The sequence below is a fragment of the Rhamphochromis longiceps genome, linkage group LG12, assembly GCF_057381845.1.
Source record: "Rhamphochromis longiceps isolate RC_006_pf linkage group LG12, R_longiceps_female_GT1.1, whole genome shotgun sequence".
NCBI lineage: Eukaryota > Metazoa > Chordata > Actinopteri > Cichliformes > Cichlidae > Rhamphochromis > Rhamphochromis longiceps.
Window position 1 is genome coordinate 12,720,913 of NC_140568.1, and position 19,726 is coordinate 12,740,638.

The following is a 19,726-nucleotide window of genomic DNA, read 5'->3' on the forward strand; positions in this document are numbered from 1 at the left end:
CTGTGAAAATAAAATTTAGCTAAGATAACTAACAAGTTTATTATAAAGTAAACATCTTCCTTTTTTTTTGCCTTCGAAAGAAACAAAATACAACATTTTCCCATTTCACAGTAAAGTCATTATAGAGATGTCCAGCAATGAATATACTGAAGTCTTTTCAAAATGTTCTAGCGTATGAACAGATCCAGAAGAGGTGTTGCACAGTCTCAGGATGGCTTCCACAAAATCCACAGTTCACATTTATGTCCCTTTTGAACTTTGTCATATAATGATTAGCAGGATAAAATTTATGCAGTATTTTAAATGAGACTTCCTTCACTTTATTCGTTACCAGATACTTGTTAGGAATTGTCCATACTCTTTTCCAGTTAATGTCACTGACAAAGAAATTCCAATAAGAGACCACATGTGGAATAGTTAGAGATTCTGTCTGGAACAAAGCAGGAATATTCTTATTACTTTTACTATGGTTTGTTAGACAGATTCTTCCTATGTGTGAATCTAAAGGGTTGGGGAGAGAAACAGATGATATGCAAGGTTGAATACCTTTAAAAAGCATTATAATACCCGTAGGTATTGCATCAAATAATATGGCATATTCTTTGGGTGTGGCTGGAAATTTATAGGCGTTTAAGAATTCTGAATAGGACATAAGCTGCCCATTAAGATTAAACAGCTGATTCATTAAAACAATCCATTTCTCAACCCACCTAGAAAAAAATAATGATTTATTTTTATACACTATGTTCCTATTATTCCAAATTGAATACGTATGGGGTGTAAAGTTGTGTTTACATATAAGGGACCAAGCTAATAGAACTTGTTTGTGAAACATCGAAAGGTTTTCTGGAAGCTTATCTATACTATAATCACAGCCTAAGATAAAACTTAGACCACCAAACTTAGAGAAAATGTAGTGAGGAATAAAACTCCAAATGGATACCGGATTTTTAAGAAAATGTTTAGCCCAATTAATCTTAAATGTATTGTTAAGGGGGACGCTATGGAGCCGCGGACCAAGATGGCTGCATAAAGTGGTTGCTCCGTGTAACCTGCATTAAAAACCCAGAACAACCCAAAACTAGAAACTTAACTGTTATTGAAAAATGTCAAAAAGACTAATCTCAAGGACTGTGATATTTTCACCCGAAAACGCGGTTCCCAAAAACCAGTTAAAACTGATATTTTGGCAACGCCTGAAAGCAGCGAGGGAGCTGCTAGCGCTAGTAGCATGAATGACCTTAGCACGGTGTTAGCTGAACTTCGGTCGTTGCGCTCCGAGTTTAGTGTATTCGGAACTAAACTGGACAGCACAGATAACTGTATGGGCGAAATGACGAAGTCAGTTGCTGCTTTGGAGACAAATATGACGGAGGTAAAGCAAAATGTTGCTGCAAATGCTACACGACTGGAGGAAGCTGAAAATAGAATAATGTCGGCAGAGGAGCTCCTGGGAAAGAGCGTGGCCAATCTCTGCAATGCCATGAAGCGGATATCCTACCTGGAGGCAAAAACCGACGACCTGGAGAACCGGGGCCGAAGGAAGAACCTGCGGCTATTTGACCTCCGGGAGGGCGCCGAGGATCAGCGGCCACTGCTGGAGTTTATAAGGGAGGTGTTACCGCGCTGGCTTGAGACCGACAGATCGTTCGTTATTGAGAGGGCTCACCACCTCTACCACCTCCAAAGCCAAACCAACATAGAGGTGTCCTTATCCGATTCCTGAACTTCCAAGATCGGGAGTTTGTTTTCCACTCCACAAAACACAGTAACATCGAGCACGACGGAAACAAACTCTTTTTTGCCCAAGATTTCTCAGCTGAGACCATCCGGCAGCGAACCGAGTTCAACGCGATCAGGAAAGTGTTTGCCGACGAAGGAGTGTTCCGCGTGCAAGAGGAGGATCCTCCACGATGGGAAGATACGCCTGTTTTCATCTCCAAAGGAGGCCAAGTGTTATGGGTCAATGCCAGGGTTTTTTTTTCACTATTTATTTCTCTATTTTATTTTATTCAAAGTTTACTTGTCACTTTTGTTTACTCAACATCAGCATCACGTGTTGTTATCTTAATATTACAGAATGAAAAGTATGGACCAACTAAACACCCGCAATATCTCTGACATAAAAGTCACTAGTTGGAATGTCCGGGGTCTCAGGAAACTAATCAAACTGAAACAGGTTATAAGCAGGATCAAGCAATTGAAATCAAAAATAGTTTTTCTTCAAGAAACACATCTGACAGACTGTGAACTAAAGTCTGTGAGGAACAGATGGCCTGGCCAGGTGATCCACGCATCATACAATAACTATGCAAGAGGTGTAATTATTTTGATTCATAGAAGCATACCATTCCAAATGACGAAAATAATAAAAGACCCTGCTGGTAGGTACATAATCACTCAGGGTACCAAGAATCAAACAGTGTCAGTATGATAGCATAGTGATCAGTGATCATGCAGCTATCTCACTGAGTATCCATCTAGGAAAGTTTATCCATAACCCCCCTCACTGGCGGTTTCAAACAAAATGGCTGCAGAATCCTGAATTTGTTAAATTTGTAGAGGAGAAAATAGAAAATTACTTTGAGTTAAATACAGATCAAACTTGTGCCTCAGTGAGATGGGAAGGATTCAAGGCATATATTAGAGGTGAAATTCTTAGCTTTATGAGTACAAAGAATAAACAGCAAAGAAAGCGAATGGAAACCCTGGATAAACAGATTAAATCTTTGGAATTAGACTTAAACGTTAGCGACGACTCAACAAACCAAAGTGAGTTGCTACGTCTGAGAACTGAATATAATAAATTATCATCTGATGCAGCAGCAAAAAGTCTAATGTGGCTAAAGCAATCTTATTATGACCAAGGAGAGAAAGCAGGTAGACTTTTGGCATGGAGAATTAAGAAAATGCAGAGTGAAAGAGCAATTAGTAGCATAAAGACCTCTTCAGGGAATGTAACAGTAGATCCATTGGAAATTAATGACAGCTTTAGAGAATTTTATGAAAAATTGTATAAATCAGAATGTGCTCAAACCTCAGAAGAACAGGACATATTCTTAGATCAACTTCAGTTTCAGACGCTAACAGAAAACAAAGCAGGAATTAGACAGACGTCTAACTACTGAAGAGATATCACAGGCTATCAAAAGCATTAACAGTGGTAAAGCACCTGGGCCAGATGGCTTTCCGATTGAATTTTATAAAACTTTCCAAGACAAATTATTAATTCCACTTTTTAACATGTATGAAGAAGCGTATCAAAATGAAGCTCTTTTTCTTCTTTGATAAACTAAACGGTATGTTTAATAGATTTATTTGGAATAATAAAAAACCTAGACTAAGACTTCGCTTGTTGTACCCACCATATGAAAGAGGGGGGTTACAACTCCCTAATCTTAGACTGTATTACTGGTCTGCACAACTGCGCTCAGCCATGTTCTACTTTTCCACTGAGACACCCCCGGCCTGGTTACAAATTGAACAAACATCAGTAACAAATCTTCAGTTAAATCTGTATTTATATTCTGCAAGCCTGAGCAATTTTTAAAAAATGACAAATAACCCTTTTTTAAAAAACACAATAGATGTTTGGTATAGGGCCCATCAGTATATGGGAGATAGAAGACTTATCTCCCGTTTTTCACCTATTTGGGGCAACACATGTTTTAAAGCAGGAAGAGCGGATGGGGGTTTCAAAATCTGGGCAGATAAAGGTGTACAGAAGGTGGCAGATCTTTATAAGGATGGCAACCTTCTTACATTTGATCAGCTATGCCAAATATACAACATCCCCAAAAAACATTTTTTTAAATATCTACAAGTTAAACATTTCATTATGTCAAAATATAAACAGATTGTATCTGAGCCACCATTATCACAATTGGAGAATGTCATACTTCAAAAGCCAGTGGGCAGAGGTCATATCTCTTCGGTTTATACAGCTCTGTTAACACATGATGGGGAATCTGCCACTGACAAGTTGGACGCATGGAGGGCTGACATCCAAGAGGAGATACAGGAGGTGGACTGGGAAACTGCATGTTTAAAAGCCCAAAGACAATCAATTAATACAAGGATGAAACTCCTCCAATATAAATGGTTGATGAGAACTTACATAACCCCAGTCAAACTGAATCGCTGGTCGCCTGTCATCCCAGATAGCTGCAGTAAATGTTTAGGCACTCTGCTCCACTGTGTATGGAGCTGTCCAAAATTACAACAGTACTGGAAATTAATCACGCAAACTTTATCTAAGATTGTTGGAGTAAATATACCTGTTGAAGCAAAAATGTGTGTGTTGGGTATATATCCAAAGAACTGTGACTTTAGCACCAGACAGCTAAAATTAATTGACTTTGGCCTCCTGCAAGCTAGGCGCTTAATATCTTTGTATTGGAAGAAAGTGGATGTACCCTCAAGTCATATGTGGGTGAAGGAGATGGCATCATGTATTGTATTGGAACAACTTACTTATATTGTCAGAGGAAAGGGAGTAGATTTTGAAGAAATATGGTTACCTTTAACTGAGTGTCTGAGACATTATGAAGGGAATTAATTTAGAAAGTGATACTTGGTGCTGAGTTTTGGGTTCCTTTGTGTGTGTGTGTGTGTGTGTGTGTGTGTGTGTGTGTGTGTGTGTGTGTGTGTGTGTGTGGTTTTCTTTTTGTTTTGTTTTTTTGTTGTTGTTGTTTTCTTTGTTATCTGTTTCTTTGTTTTTGCTGTTTTTATTTTTCATTCGTGTCTTACTTTGTTTGTTTTACCCATGCTGTGCATCGGTTTTGTATTATTTTATTACTTATTTATTTTTATTATTATTATTGTTGTTTCTTTCAATTTATATTTGTTTACTTTGGGGACTATGTTCTTTAATATAAATCTCATGTTAACTGTACTATTATTCTTTGCTTGTTCTGTGATATAAAAGTCAATAAACATAATGTTTTAAAAAAATAAAAAATTATATATATATATATATATATATATATATATATATATATATATATATATATATATATATATACACACATACATACATACATACATACATACATACATACAGTTTAGAGTAGTAAAATCCAAAACATTGAGACCACCGTGTTCATAGTCATTCATCAATACACTTTTTCTGATGTAATGTGTCCTGTTTTTCCAGAGGAAGTTGAAGAGCATTCGGTCAATATCCTTACAAGTTTTGCCGTCCACATGCAGAGAAATTGCCGCATAAGTCAGTCGAGACAGACCTTCTGCTTTTGAGAGCAATACCCTCCCTCTTAAATTTAAATCTCTCTGCAACCATTGATTTTATTTGGTTTGAGATTTTTTAATAATTGGGGGGAAATTTAGTAAAATTCTGTCTTTTGGATCTTTGCAGATAATCAGATGTAAATATGTTGCTTCATTTTTAGCTGTTATATTACAAATACTCTGAACATTACACTCTTTGACAGGTAATAATTGACATTTATTTAAGTTTAGGACCAATCCAGACCCTTTTGAGAAATCCTCTATTACATGTAAAGCAATTGGCACTTGGCTGGCATTTCGATTAAGACTAAAACGAGAAGTGGTGCCATTTTTCATTCTAATAGAACTATTAGCATTGGAATACAGAGTTTTGATAGCTCTGCAGAAGATATCACCAAAACCAAATTTCTGAAGTGTAAGAAATATAAATTCATGCTCAATTGAGTCAAAGGCTTTATAGAAGTCCAGGAGAAGGATAAATGAGTCATCAGATATTAATGCTGAGTAGTCCAGAATATCCAAGACGAGTCTAATATTACTGGAGATGTGTCTGTTTGTCATAAAACCAGACTGTGTCTCATCTACAATATCATCCAAAATATATTTAATTCTTCTAGCTAGCAATAGAGCTAATATTTTATAATCATTATTTAGGAGGCTTATTGGTCTCCAGTTGTCTATAAAAAGTAGGTCCTTCTTAGGTTTGGGAATTAAAGTAATAAGTCCTTGAGTAAGGCTGGGAGGAAGAGTGCCCCTTTCAATACTTTCATTATAAACCTGCAACAAAAAGGGTGCAAGCTGAGAAGAAAATGATTTATAGAATTCAGCCACCAGCCCATCTGTGCCTGGAGATTTGTTGTTTTTAAGAAATTCAATAGATGCCAATATCTCTTTTTCAGTAATTGGACTGTCACAAAAAAGCCTATCAGCACTTTTAATCATTTCAACATTGTTGACAGAGTCAATAAATTGGGTAGCGACCTTTGCGTTATAATTGGATTCATACAACTTTGAGTAGAAATTACAACAAAATTGAGTTAAACGCAGACTACTTTAGGCCCGGAAGTAGGATTCGTCACGTCAACACTTAACGACCGGATATGGCGCTCCCCGGAGGCTGCAGCCAGACCCTTCTCTCATCCACAGACTCTGCTTCCTCCACGGAAGACAGTACAAATCTAATTAAAAGCCAATCTAAATAAATGAGTCTTAAGCTGCTTTTTAAAAGAATAAATACAGTCAAGGCAATGTAATGATGGAGGGAGAGCATTCCGTCAGTACCAAGATTTTAAAATGAATTCTAAAATGTACTGGAAGCCAGTGTAATGAACGTAACACTGGTGTAATATGCTCTCTTTTTCGTGTCTTTGTTAAAAGCCTTGCAGCAGCATTCTGGACTAACTGGAGACGGTCAAGATTCCTTTTGCTCAAACAAAGAAAAAGAGTGTTACAATAATCTAAGCGAGATGAAATAAAAGCTGTCATGATCTGCGGAGGCAGACCGTGCGGAAATGTGTGTGGTGGACCCAGGTGCGAACACAAGCGAAGATACAGGAGTGGATTAAACAAAAGCGAGCCTTTTATTATGGCTGATGAAAAGGAACAAACCAGAGTGAGGGCAGCATAAGAGTAGTAGCTCAACAGAAACCTAAACTGGACATAAACTATGGAAAGGCTATGGCTGGAGATACGGAACACAGGGGGTGGGAACACAGACGACGCGACCCAGACTACATGAAACACAGAGACTAAATACACATGAGGGATGATCAGGGGAAGTGGTCACACATGGGAGCACAGCTGACACACATGAACCATAACGACAGGACAGGAGAGGTGAAACTGAATACACTGACATGAATACAGACTTTCAAAGTAAAACAGGAAACATGGAGATTAGACATGACATGAACTAAACATAACCACGCAGACGTGACACATGAACCAGGGAGACTTAGTACAGGGGGAGATGACATAAACAACTAAGGAACAATACTAAACAGCAATCTAGAAATTTTAACTAGGTGCACTAAGCTAAGGCACAACAGAAATACAAAAGATACATAAACTCAAACACTGGGTCGCTTGACCCAGGACCATGACAAAAGCATGAATAACCATGAATGAAAATAATGAAATTCTCCATCTACTACAGGTTTGTATCGCACACAATACTATAGATGCCTTTAAAACCAGTGTCAAACACGGTGATAAATCATCACCACCTGAAAAGTTTTTGTTTTTCATAAGCATTTCACTTTAAGCACATAGCAGTATGCTGTGAATCAACGTAAACCAACAGCGAGTATGTTGTCCGTGCAGCCTAGTGTGACTCAGTGTCTGTCCTCTGTGTTTTATACTATGAGAGATTGAGCCCCTCCTGTAGTGGTTTGGTTGCAATGGTGTGTGACAGTGACTCTGATGATGCATTATTAAAACAATGACCTGGGGCCTCATTTACAAAACAGCACATGGGACCATACTAGAAGTGTATATGTGCACAGAGACTAAAATCTGTGTGTCAAAGGATAATCAGGTTTATATAAACTGCAGACAATTCCCCTTTATAAATTAAATGCATATGTGGATCCCTATTTCACGCTCGGCATGGCATTTAACCATAAAAAGACTTTGCAAAGCACCTTGTGAATGGAGATGCATAGCAATGAGCCTGCTGATCGATGGGTCTTTAGTCCTCTAGCAGTGTCCACCACCAAACAGCAAGATGCAAGTTTTACTGCGGGTTTTATTTTTAAATTTTACAGCAGTCTGATTATTTCACAAGATGCTGAATTGATAGCAGCAATCAACATTTTCTTTTCATTCCGTCTGATTCCTGGGGGTCTTCTTTCTAATATTGTAGGGTCTTTACCTTGCGATATAGAATTTAAAGCACCTCGAGGCAACAGTTGTTGTGATTTGACACTATGTAAATAAATTTGAACTGAACAGAATGGAATTGGCTGAACTTGTCTCATGATATGATAATGAGGATGAACCATGCTATTGATGTCATTGTCTTTATTTTAGGGCTGCTCACAATCATTTAAATGTACAGATGGTGAAGTGACAAAAGGTGGAACGTGTGGGTGGCAGCTCAGTGAGCTCTGTGCAAGAACCATCGGGAGAATACAATAAAGAATTGCCATTATTATAATTATGGACCCCCTCCTGGACCCCCTGCAGTTTGCATATAGAGCCAACAGGTCTGTAGACGACGCCATCAACATGGCCCTACACTTCATCCTGCAGCATCTGGACTCCCCAGGAACCTACGCCAGGATCCTGTTTGTGGACTTCAGTTCTGCCTTCAACACCATCCTTCCAGACCATCTCCGAGGCAAGCTTTCCCAGATGAATGTGCCTGATCCCATCTGCCGGTGGATCACTGACTTCCTGACGGACAGGAAGCAGCATGTGAGGCTGGGAAAGAATGTCTCGGACTCCCGGACCATCAGCACCGGCTCCCCTCAGGGCTGTGTTCTTTCTCCTCTGCTCTTCTCCCTGTACACCAACTGCTGCACCTCCACCCACCAGTCTGTCAAGCTAATCAAGTTTGCAGATGACACCACCGTTATTGGACTCATCTCGGACGGGGATGAGTCTGCCTACAGGAGAGAGGTTGAACGTCTGGTGTCCTGGTGCAGCCACAACAACCTGGTGCTGAATGCCCAGAAGACAGTGGAGATTATTGTGGACTTCAGGAAGCACACAGCCCCACTCCCCCCCATCATCCTGACTGACACCCCCATCACCTCTGTGGACTCATTCCGCTTCCTGGGTACCACCATCACCCAGGACCTGAAGTGGGAGCCCACCATCACCTCCGTCATCAAGAAAGCCCAGCAGAGGATGTACTTCCTGAGGCAGCTGAAGAAATTCAACCTGCCAACACGGACGATGATGCAATTCTACACTGCAATCATCGAGTCCATCCTCACCTCCTCCATCACCGTGTGGTACGCTGGAGCCACTATCAGGGACAAACAGAGACTGCAGCGTGTTGTGCGCTCTGCTGAGAAGGTGATTGGCTGCAGACTCCCATCTCTGCAGGACCTGTACACCTCCAGGACACTGCGGCGTGCAGCTCGGATCTCAGCGGACCCTTCTCACCCTGGACACAGTCTGTTTGACCTGCTCCCCTCAGGCAGGAGGCTCCGGTCCATTCGCACCAGAACCTCTCGCCATAAGAACAGTTTCTTCCCCTCTGCTGTTGGTCACATGAACAATAACCATATGACTGTCCCCGCCACTAACACATGACCCTACGCTGTGTCACTGCATCATTTCATGTTTGGCACTGATCACCACCTGCACTCATGTATATATCTTTCTACGTAGCACTCTATTCTTATTCTCATGTATATATCTCATGTATATCCCATGCACATATCTTTCTACATAGCACTTTTAATTCTTATTCTTACTTTTATTTTTTTTTTCATGTCTATTTAAGTGCTATTTATGACACTATGTTTGCACTGAAGCACCGCAGCAATTTCCTAATGTTGTAAACCTCAACATCTGGCAATAAACCCCATTCTGATTCTGATTCTGATTATTATCATACAACTCCAACTCCATCCACAATTCCAAAGTTGGGACCCGAATCGCAACACAACTGAAAACATATAAGTGTTTAAATTGAGCCATTTTGCTATACAAAATGCCAGCTCATTGTAGCATCACACAGTAGGGACCATGCCATCTTCTTTTAACAACAATCCATTCAATTCAATCAGTACTGTAGGATTCTAGCTGCTCTGTCTGGACTGCAGGCAGGTCAGTTCAACACCTGGACTCATCTTATATGAGGCGATGCTGCTGCAATAGCTGTAGAATGAAGTTTAGTGTTCTGGGTGGGAGCATATGTTGCTCTAAAACCTTTATATACAGTACCTTTCATCACTGATGGTGCCTTTCCAGATGTGCAAGCTGTGGTTTTCATAGACACTGATGCACCCCCATACCATCAGACATGCAGGGTTTTGAAATCTGCTGATAACAGACAGTCCCTCTCCTCTTTTGTTTGGAGGACGTGACATTTGTGTTCTCCAAAATGAATTTAAAAATTTTGATTCGTCTGACAGCAGAACGGTTTCCAACTTTGTCTCAGTCCATTTTAAATGAGCTCTGGTCCAGAGAAGAAGTTTCATTCTGTATGTTGAATCTAGGGCGATTGGTTTCTGGTGTTGATTATTAAATGACCCGAGGAAAAAGTGATAAATGATGAACTTATGTTAAGAGGTCTGATGGAGAAGCCAGTGAACCCCTAAATTCACAATAAAAATCCTTTCTAGGCATTTCACAATGCTGACTGGAGTTTCTTTTATATTTTGTCCTCTGTCGCACCTTTTTGTCCCTAAGGGTTTTTTTCTTACAAAATCTTTTGTTTGTGTTTTCTTGTTTTTAGCACTTTGGGATTTTCAGCCTATAAGCTCTAATGATCATTCTTACACAAGGATTCTTAGCCACAGCAAGTTTCTGCAGGGAGAAAATGCCGCTTTGCTTGAACTCAGAAATTTCACCTGCTTATTTGTCCTGCAGAAATTACATACAATGCTGGAAAAGTATCAACATTATTATGCACTGTTGTAATCCATAATCATATAGAGGTATTTAGCACCTCACACGTCCTCTGCCTGATGGTGTGCAATGGAGTGAGGAAGGTACAGTATTATTTGACATGAAATGTTTGCCTATAGAGCTGCAATTTTCCAACACCCCGAGGTCACTGTCAATTGATTTCAAATTTTTTTCAGCACACCAACCCACTGCTACAATCCCATCGCGCTCAATTCGAGCAATTTGCCGTTCATCATAGAAAAGAAATTGGGAGGCTATAGTCACGCTCTCAGCTGTGTTTGAAGACTGTTTCTGCTGCCGCTGAAAAATGAAACAATCACCGTGAAGCGGAAGGAAGAAAAATGTGAACGGATACGTCTTCCATTCTAAATGCCACGTCTCACTTTGTGTGTCTACTGTCGTTTGACAACAAAGACATGGCATTGTCCAAGATTGTACAGCATGAAGTCTAAAAACTGATTGCCAACCTCAATTTTCTTCCTGCAGCAATATAATCAGACTGATGTTAAGGATTTCTAAAATCACTGGGACAGTTATTTCCTTGTATTGTCAATGATGTTGCTTTCTTAACAGGTTGGCCCTTCTCCAACACTGTGTGTAAGATGAGCGGCTTTGTGCAGGGCGTGTCAGTGTCTGCATCAGTCTTCACCCTTGTGGCTATTGCTGTTGAAAGGTAAGTGCACATTGTTCTTTGGTTCTTGATGGAATATAACACAATAACAGTGAAATAATTAATGGACAAATATATAAAAATTCTAATAATAATTCTAGTGGTGCAATGTTTGCTCTATTCCTGTTTCATTTTAGAACAATACTATTTACTAACAGCAGCGGACAAATATACACCTTTGGCCTATTGATGGTATGAAAAGTGTATCAAATTGAGCTGATATCTTCCATTAAATGTGAAATTGTCTCAGTTTAAGTATTTGATGCATTTTCTGTGTTATAGCCTACTGTGAATAAAATGTGAGATTTGCAAGTCACTGCGTTCAGTTTTATTTTTACATTTTACAGAGGACCCGAACCTTTCTGGGAACGCCGTTGTTTTTATTTATACATTTAAGTTGGACAGTCCAACCAGCCATACCCAGACTGACAAAAACCCCAAATATTTAACAGCTTTATTTTGTCACTTATTGCTAAGATCACTCTAGGAACTTGCAACCAACATTAATGCAAGGATGTGCAGTCAACTTGTGATCCTGTTGCCTTTGAAATCTGTTTTGTTTTTTTGTTTTTTGAAAATGAAGATCAGATCTGCATCCACTCATATTCATTTGTCATCTTCAGCGTGACCTTGGTGCATTAAGACAACAACAAAATGGCAAGCAGACGCAGTCAGTCTGATAATAGGTCTGTGACTGAATGGAGTTAAGTTCAAAATGACATAAAATCTGTCTGATAATACATCAATTAACGGTTATAAATCAGCAAAAATTGAGATGAGTGTTGTCATCTACATTCACAGAAATTCAAATTAGCTACTCCAACTAGAATCCAACTAAAATGACATACATATGAAAAAGAAGTTCCTCCTCAATGATGCAGTTTCTGCAGGAGAGCAACTGAACTGCAATATTAAATGGACACTGCTTTTAGGACAACCTTGATTTCATATAGAAATAACCAGAATGCAACCAGTAGTCAGCCAGTTGAGTCAAGTCCCATATTGCAGAGAGATGTGTCTTTTGCTATTTTGCACAGACTAATGCAAAATGTGCAAATGCAATACACAGTCTGTCTGTGTTTTTAAATTAAACACTAATTATTTGCAAACCTTTGCCAGTTTGACAAAGACTGCAGTCGGTAAAAGTCAGACCGCAAGTGTTTGAGACAGGTTGCCTACTACCTTGGAATAGAAAGTTTTTGGCCAGAAGTTGAAAGTATTGCATGCTCTACCTCTAGGAAATCATTTCATACCTAAAACTACTTTTTAACAAACATGAAAAAATTCAATGCAATTGATATACAACCACAGACTTTTTACATAGGAATGACACATCGGAAACAATTTACACTTTTTCTTTTCTTCTTCCTGTAAAACAGTTGTGATGTAATGGATTTATCTCACAGGGTTAAAAAAAAATTAATTAAACAAGTTATGATATTTATCTCTGAAAACCCACAAGTTTATTTCATTAATTCATAACAATGCTTCTTTTGTTTCCTTGTCCCCTGCAGGTTTCGCTGTATTGTGTACCCACTACGACCCAAGCTGACGGTGTTCGTTGCCAAATTAGCCATCGTCTCGATCTGGGTGTTAGCTGTGGCCTTCATGTGTCCTGCTGTAGTTGCCCTGACTGTGGAGAAAGTCCCTTTCCATTACATGATATATAATAACAACTTCAATCAGACATTGCCCTTGTACACCTGCTACGAAAACTTTGCCAACCCTCGGATGAGAAATGTCTACACAGTGGTTTTGTTTGCACACATCTACCTGCTGCCCCTCACAGTAATCTCACTGATGTACATAAGCATTGGAGTCAAACTGTGTTCTTCTGTGTTTGCAAACAAGGAGCCGCACCTGGCCAATGTTACAGTCCAGGAAGGAAGCAGGAGACACGCTCATCCGAGGGTATCGAGGAAAAAGATAAAGGTGATAAAGATGCTCATTCTGGTAGCTTTGCTTTTCATGTTGTCCTGGTTGCCTCTCTGGACCCTCATGATGATAACAGACTATGCAGACTTGGATGGGAACCAGCTAGACCTTCTGACCAGCTACATCTTCCCCTTCGCACACTGGCTAGCTTTCTCGAACTCCAGCGTCAACCCCATCATCTATGGCTACTACAATGAGAATTTTAAGAGGGGCTTCGAGGCGATATGCAAGTCCAGGCCTTTTTGTTGCATTGTGCAGAGCCAGCTGTGGAGCAGAATTGTTGGGTGGAGGAGGAAAAGAAGGTCTGTGCAAGCACCTTGTGAAGGTACTGTTTCTAGAGAAGTTGTTAATCACAACCATTTTGTATTGGGACTAAGAAATCGAGTCCATAATGACAACAAGTTGAATGACACGGCTGAGGTGAATAGGAGTGCAAGAGTCGAGAGTGCGGTGGTCCACTCGGGAAGGGCGCTTACGGATCAAGAGTTAGAAATGACTGCTGTCAATAAGAAAAGCAGTAATGAAGAAGAATCAGAAAAAGTTAGTTCACTGGCAATTTCACCGTATCAGGTGTGGGATAACTGAATAATTACAGTGTTAGCAAGAGAAACCCGAAACAAAGCCATACTGTTACACTACCGCCCCATGAAGGACACAGTCATTAACTATCTGATGTCACAGGTTAAATATGGTTACACTTTAAAATGATGGTTAGAGAGTACACATGTTAATTTTCTACAATTAAAATAAGTTTTAGGAGCTGAAATGAAAATAACAGTATGACTAACTAACCCTTCTAACAGTCCATAAACCAAAGACAATCTGACTATATTGGTCACTTTCATATTATTTTCCTGTATCTGAACCACAAACATCCAATAAGGTAAGCAGGTCCTGTCGTCTGTCCTCGCCCTGCTACCAAAAGGTTTGGCTGATCACGTGTGGAGCCACAAAGACGTGTGACCACATCAAAAGATAACAATGCCAGTATTTATGCAGGCTAAATATAGAGACCTAATTTAAGATCCATGCACGATCTTTGCCGTCATAAGGCTTGGTCGGTATTTTGTCTCTATTTATTTGAAATAAGAATTAGACTAATAGCCTTTTTTCTGTCTGTGTATCTCATTATCCAGCCTTTGTGCTGAGCACACAAAGACATTTTTGTTACAAAAAAAGTTTTTCAGCTCTTCATTGCACTTTGTACACTTAGCCTGTTTATCCCAAAACTGATATGGCACAACAGCCAAATATTAGTCATCTGATAAAACAACCAGAGTGAAAATTAACATGTTTAAACAAACCACTATGAGCCTTATTAATAGAAACACCCCCAAAAAATATTGGAAGATAAACTAAGACAGATTAGATATTGTGTTAGCCTTTGTATTCAATCATCTGGCAGTTAATATAGCTCAGCTTTGCGTCTTGTGATATGAAATTTGTTCCAGGTAGCCTAGGGTTTTGTGTAAACAGTACATGAGAATAAAACATTACATTATCTTGATAGATCGCATCAAATGGAGGGAAAAGTGTAGCATAAAGGATGCTGCATAGGCGCCAGTGAATGATTATGAATGACAAACTACACCACAAAATATCTAAAACACTTCATCAGTGTATTAGTTTTGCACCTCTTAGCAAACGTGAATATTTTAATGGAAGACATCCAGCAGTCACTGAAAAACTGCCTTTAAAGAACAATCGAAACGCTACCTCCACAATCATGCAAATGTACAAATGTAAGCAAATTCAGATTCATACTGGAAGCTACTGGTCAACTACCTCAAACTCATTAATACTATGAAACTTCTAAAACATTTAAGTGGCATAAAATGATGAATAAAAAAAGCACAAATACCATTTAATAATTTCATTCTAATATGCTGAAGTTCTTTCTATTCATTAGAAAGTCATTACAAATATTTTCCAATCAGTGGTTAGTCTTGGTGATTGATGCCAGTAAAGCTGATAAATATGGAGTGTGTATCTCGTAATGTGCTAAAAACCACGGTTATGCTTAAAAAAACTACTTTGCATCACAGGAGACAAAAGGAAAAGGAAAAAAAAGCTGCTTGCACGCCCCCACACACACCACAGCCAATTACTGTGTGTAGGTAGGTGTGAATGTTAGATTGTCGAGGCTGACAGTGGTGATCGTGGATGAATCAGTATCAAAGGCTCTAATCAGCTGCCTTTGGCAACTGATGATTTTCCAGCCGAGCAGAAAGTGTGCCCCCTGTGAAACAAATGGAAGTTGTTAAAATTACAGGGTAACCTTAGAACGTCCACAAATTAAGTGAAATAATATGAAGTGAATGTGATATTAAATGAAACCACAGATATATTGAGGGAGGAGGAAGATGATACTGACAGAGTTTGAAGAACTAAAATGAAATCACACAAGTGGAACAGAAAACGAGTTCTAGAAATGGTACTAATCACAATTTGCGCAACATCTGAAGTAAAACAACAGAGAGAGAGAGATACCGCCAATGTGGATGACAAAAGTACCCAACATGCATTTCTTTGCACATGGTTTGGTTTCTCTAAAATGCAGCAATTAAAGAGGAGGAGCTCCCCCAAAAAACTCATGAATAATGACGCAGGGCCAGATTCATATTTACATTTTTCTTACAGGGAAACTGAATACAGAGTGATGCAGTGTTGCTGCAATCACAGCAAACCTCTCGCCACAGCATTGCAGTCAGTTGCTTTATTACAAATGCAGCATTACTCTCGTTTTGCCTTTTCGTGCTAGATGTTTATATAGGAACGAACAGCATAAAACAAAATGTGAATGTGAGATGTGCTAACTTTAGTTTCCTGCTGTTATCTGCTCCAGAACAAATAACTTAATGGTGTTATGATTACAGTTTTTGGCTGTGGCCATTATTTAAAAATGATTACTTGCTCAAAATAGCATTCTGTTTTTCTTGGGGGAAAGCTGGTATTTCTTCTGAAAATATAGATTTCAGTTTAAAGGGGATTTCCACTGATTTTTTTACACACAGAAAGTAGCTAGAAGAAATTGGCTTTGTAAGCTAAAAATGACCTTAAGTTGAAAAATATACATATGTCCTTTGTAACCACAAAAATTGTTGGTTGCCCATTCATTGCAATGAATGTTGCCAAGAGTTAAGGCAACCAGCTGGTTGAGTTTGAGTGTTCAAAACCCTCAGCCTCAACCAACTCAGGGTTCAGTATCTTGCCTGAGGAACCTTCGACACATGGGCTGGAGGAGCCAGAAATCAAACCCCCAACCTTTTGATTGGTAGATGACCTACTCTACCACCAGCTGTTGCTCAGATGTTAAAGCAAGTCAAACATGTGGGAACCAACCTGTCTCCAAACAACTGCAGTCTTGCAGATTGGCTAAGGTTTGCAAATAACTGGTGTCTGATTTTTTAACTTAGACAATATGTTACAATCAGTTTGCATCGGTCTGCAGACTCATCTGCAACCCGTGTGCAACCCGCCTCTTTGAAGTAGGGGACTTGGCTCAGTTGGTTGCCATGTGGTTATATTCTGGTTGCTCTGCTATTTAAAAGTGTCTATGTCACTTTACATGTAAATTTCTGTTCTGTCATCAATACATCAATCTTCTTTCATTATCTTTGTCCTGACTGAATTATATTTTTGGCAGATATGTTTGGAAAGAGAGCATAAAGCTAAAATATGAGCAGAACTTTTTTCCCCCATGTTATATGGAAAAAACAAACATTACTAAAATCACTGGATCCCCTTTAAACACTGTGCAGTCACAACACGTAAGATTATGTAAGAACACATATAGTTTAATAGTGATTCCTCACTCATTATTTTCCAGTTTGCAAGCAACTGTTAAAATCACCAGCAAAGTTGATGATAAAGTTTACTAATAGGAGTAAATTAAAGTGAGAATTTACTGGCAAAGTTGTGATGTGCAGCCTCAGACGTCCTCACTAAAGCATCATGGGGCTAATAAGCTGTAAGCTTATAGCTGAGGTTTTTGTGTGTGATATTCGGCATCACTTTAACAAAGATTTTGGGTAACTCAAAGGTTGTTACATTAATGTGACTTATAAAAATTATTTTAAAAACTTTTACAAACCAATCAGATTTCATTTCAACACAAAACTTTTTTCTTACTGTTACTAAGTCAAGCACTTAATTTCATGACTCAGAACATATGTTGTTATCCAGTGTTAATACCTTGTAATATCTAGTGTTGTTTTTAGAATAGAGGTGCTTGGTTACAGACTGTGATATATTAAAAAATACCACTGTTAAATCCTTCAGATGACGGTCTGAAAAGAATGTATTTTAGAGCAACGTATTTAACTAGTAAATATGCAAGCGTTGTGATCCTCCACAGCAAGAAAGATATCACCATTATTATAGAAATATATGGATGAAAACATGTGTGCTTGTACAAATGTTGTCCCCAGGAGCCTGAACCAAAGAGCAGCATGCAACATAAGGATAGTTTATCTTTACACATGCTGTACTGTGCAAAGGTTCGGGTAAAATAAGGATGTTATGTTTCGACTTCCCTAGATCTTTAAGACATCATCATCACCAAACATCATCTCTTCACTACACTTAAAATGGACATCATTACTGTGTCATCATGTTTCTTTAATGAGAAGTGGATCCGACTGAGAAGACAAGGACACTTCACTCATACGGTAGCAAACTCTTCATCACAAGGTAATCAGGGCCTAAATTACACTGTGCTTTATCTTGAACATCATGATGAATTATTTCACACTCAAAACAAGGGATTGAGACCATAAAGTCTTCAGGAAAGTGTTTACTAGATATTAATTAAAGCGAGCGATAGGGTCCCTAACTTGACGACTTGTTTTATGCAATTGGATTTCTTTTCTGCAATCAAAGATGTCGTCTCCTGCTGGCCATTTAAAAGAATGTACTACAGTTCTGTGCAAAGGAACATTTCTCACAACCCCATGATTCAAAAGCTTGTAGAACCACCTTTAGCAGCAATAAAGTAACTGAATTAAAGCAAGTACTGTATTTTACAGACCATAAGGCGCACCAGATTATAAGGTGCACTGCTCATACAAAAGGTGCATTAAGTGAAACAAAACAGTCAGATAAGCCAAACTTTACTCATTCTTCTTGCTTCCTCCACTTCTGTACCATTGATTCATTAATGTTGAATTCTCTCACAGCTACTGTTGTTGCATTATATTAATGACTAACCTCATATTGTGGATCTTTTATCTCAGTTGTTCTCCTGACTAAGGTTTGTTCTGTTTACAGCATCCCACCATATGATTGCATTTGTCGCTAACCATTGGGAACCCTCACAGGGCTCGCAAAATTTCAAAATCCCTGGTAGCCCTTCGGGCAGGGACTCTTCAGTTTTTGGTAGCCCAAAATAAATTTAAGTAGCCCGAATAAGAAAGAGAGCAATTTTTTGATTGATGTTTTGTTTCCTGTTTTGTTTCCGTTACAATATTATACATTAAAGTATAATATTGTAACGGAAACAAAACATTAATCAAAAAATTGTTGAAACACAAATTACAACATTGTATAAAAATTACAGTCATCAACTCAAATACTTGGTTCTAATTGAACAGAAATTTCTATGAACTTGTAAGAACTGTGTAGGACATGAATCAGTCTGTGTCAGATCCTGAATTTGAAATTTCCACTGAAGTCACGGGTAAGAGGCAAGTGGAACCAAGATCGAGGCCATTTGCTTTTTGAAGTTTGCAAAGACTGCTAAATTGTGCCAGTGGTAGTTCACTCTTTGCAACATAGTACGCTGTTCTAAACAGATTTTTCAGGTTTATTTTTAGTATGTTATTTGCAATTGGTGTTTGTTCTGGGAAAGATATTGCAGACTGAGCAATAATGCATTTCTTGCATTTCTCATGGGTTCTAATGGGGGCCTTTCTTAAAATGACTGGTCCCAGTAACAAAGGCGCTTGTCGACTCAGAAATCGAGAGAAAACCAACAACACACCCGGCAGAACATTATGTTATTTACACGGGTGCACATAAGTGGTCCACATGTGCGCATTCGCTGTCAAAATAAAAGACGCGCACCAGATAAGAAGTTGCAACGCGCGTTTGCGTCCATATAAAAAGCAGTGTTTTTGTCCACTGGAGTGGGATTTTCACGGCACATTCTGCACCACATCTCTGTGCGTTCATCATTTGTTTGAAGCCAGCTCACCTCCTGCAACCACTTTCCCGAGAATACGTGCTTCTTTTGTGGTCCTTCTGACATTTCTTTGGAGGTGGAGGAACACCAAAGTAATTGCTTAAAGA

The 19,726-nt window shown here is 39.0% G+C and overlaps 1 protein-coding gene across 1 annotated transcript in view; it reads left to right on the plus strand.

The window, feature by feature from the left end:
• The window catches only part of npffr1l2 (neuropeptide FF receptor 1 like 2), a 33,204-nt gene extending 19,181 nt beyond the window's left edge, over positions 1–14,023 (plus strand). The window contains exons 2-3 of the mRNA XM_085426893.1: positions 11,407–11,506; positions 13,018–14,023. Coding sequence (XP_085283019.1) covers positions 11,407–11,506; positions 13,018–14,023 — 1,106 coding nt within the window. The remainder of the gene's footprint in view (positions 1–11,406; positions 11,507–13,017) is intronic.
• The last annotated feature ends 5,703 nt before the right edge of the window (positions 14,024–19,726 follow it).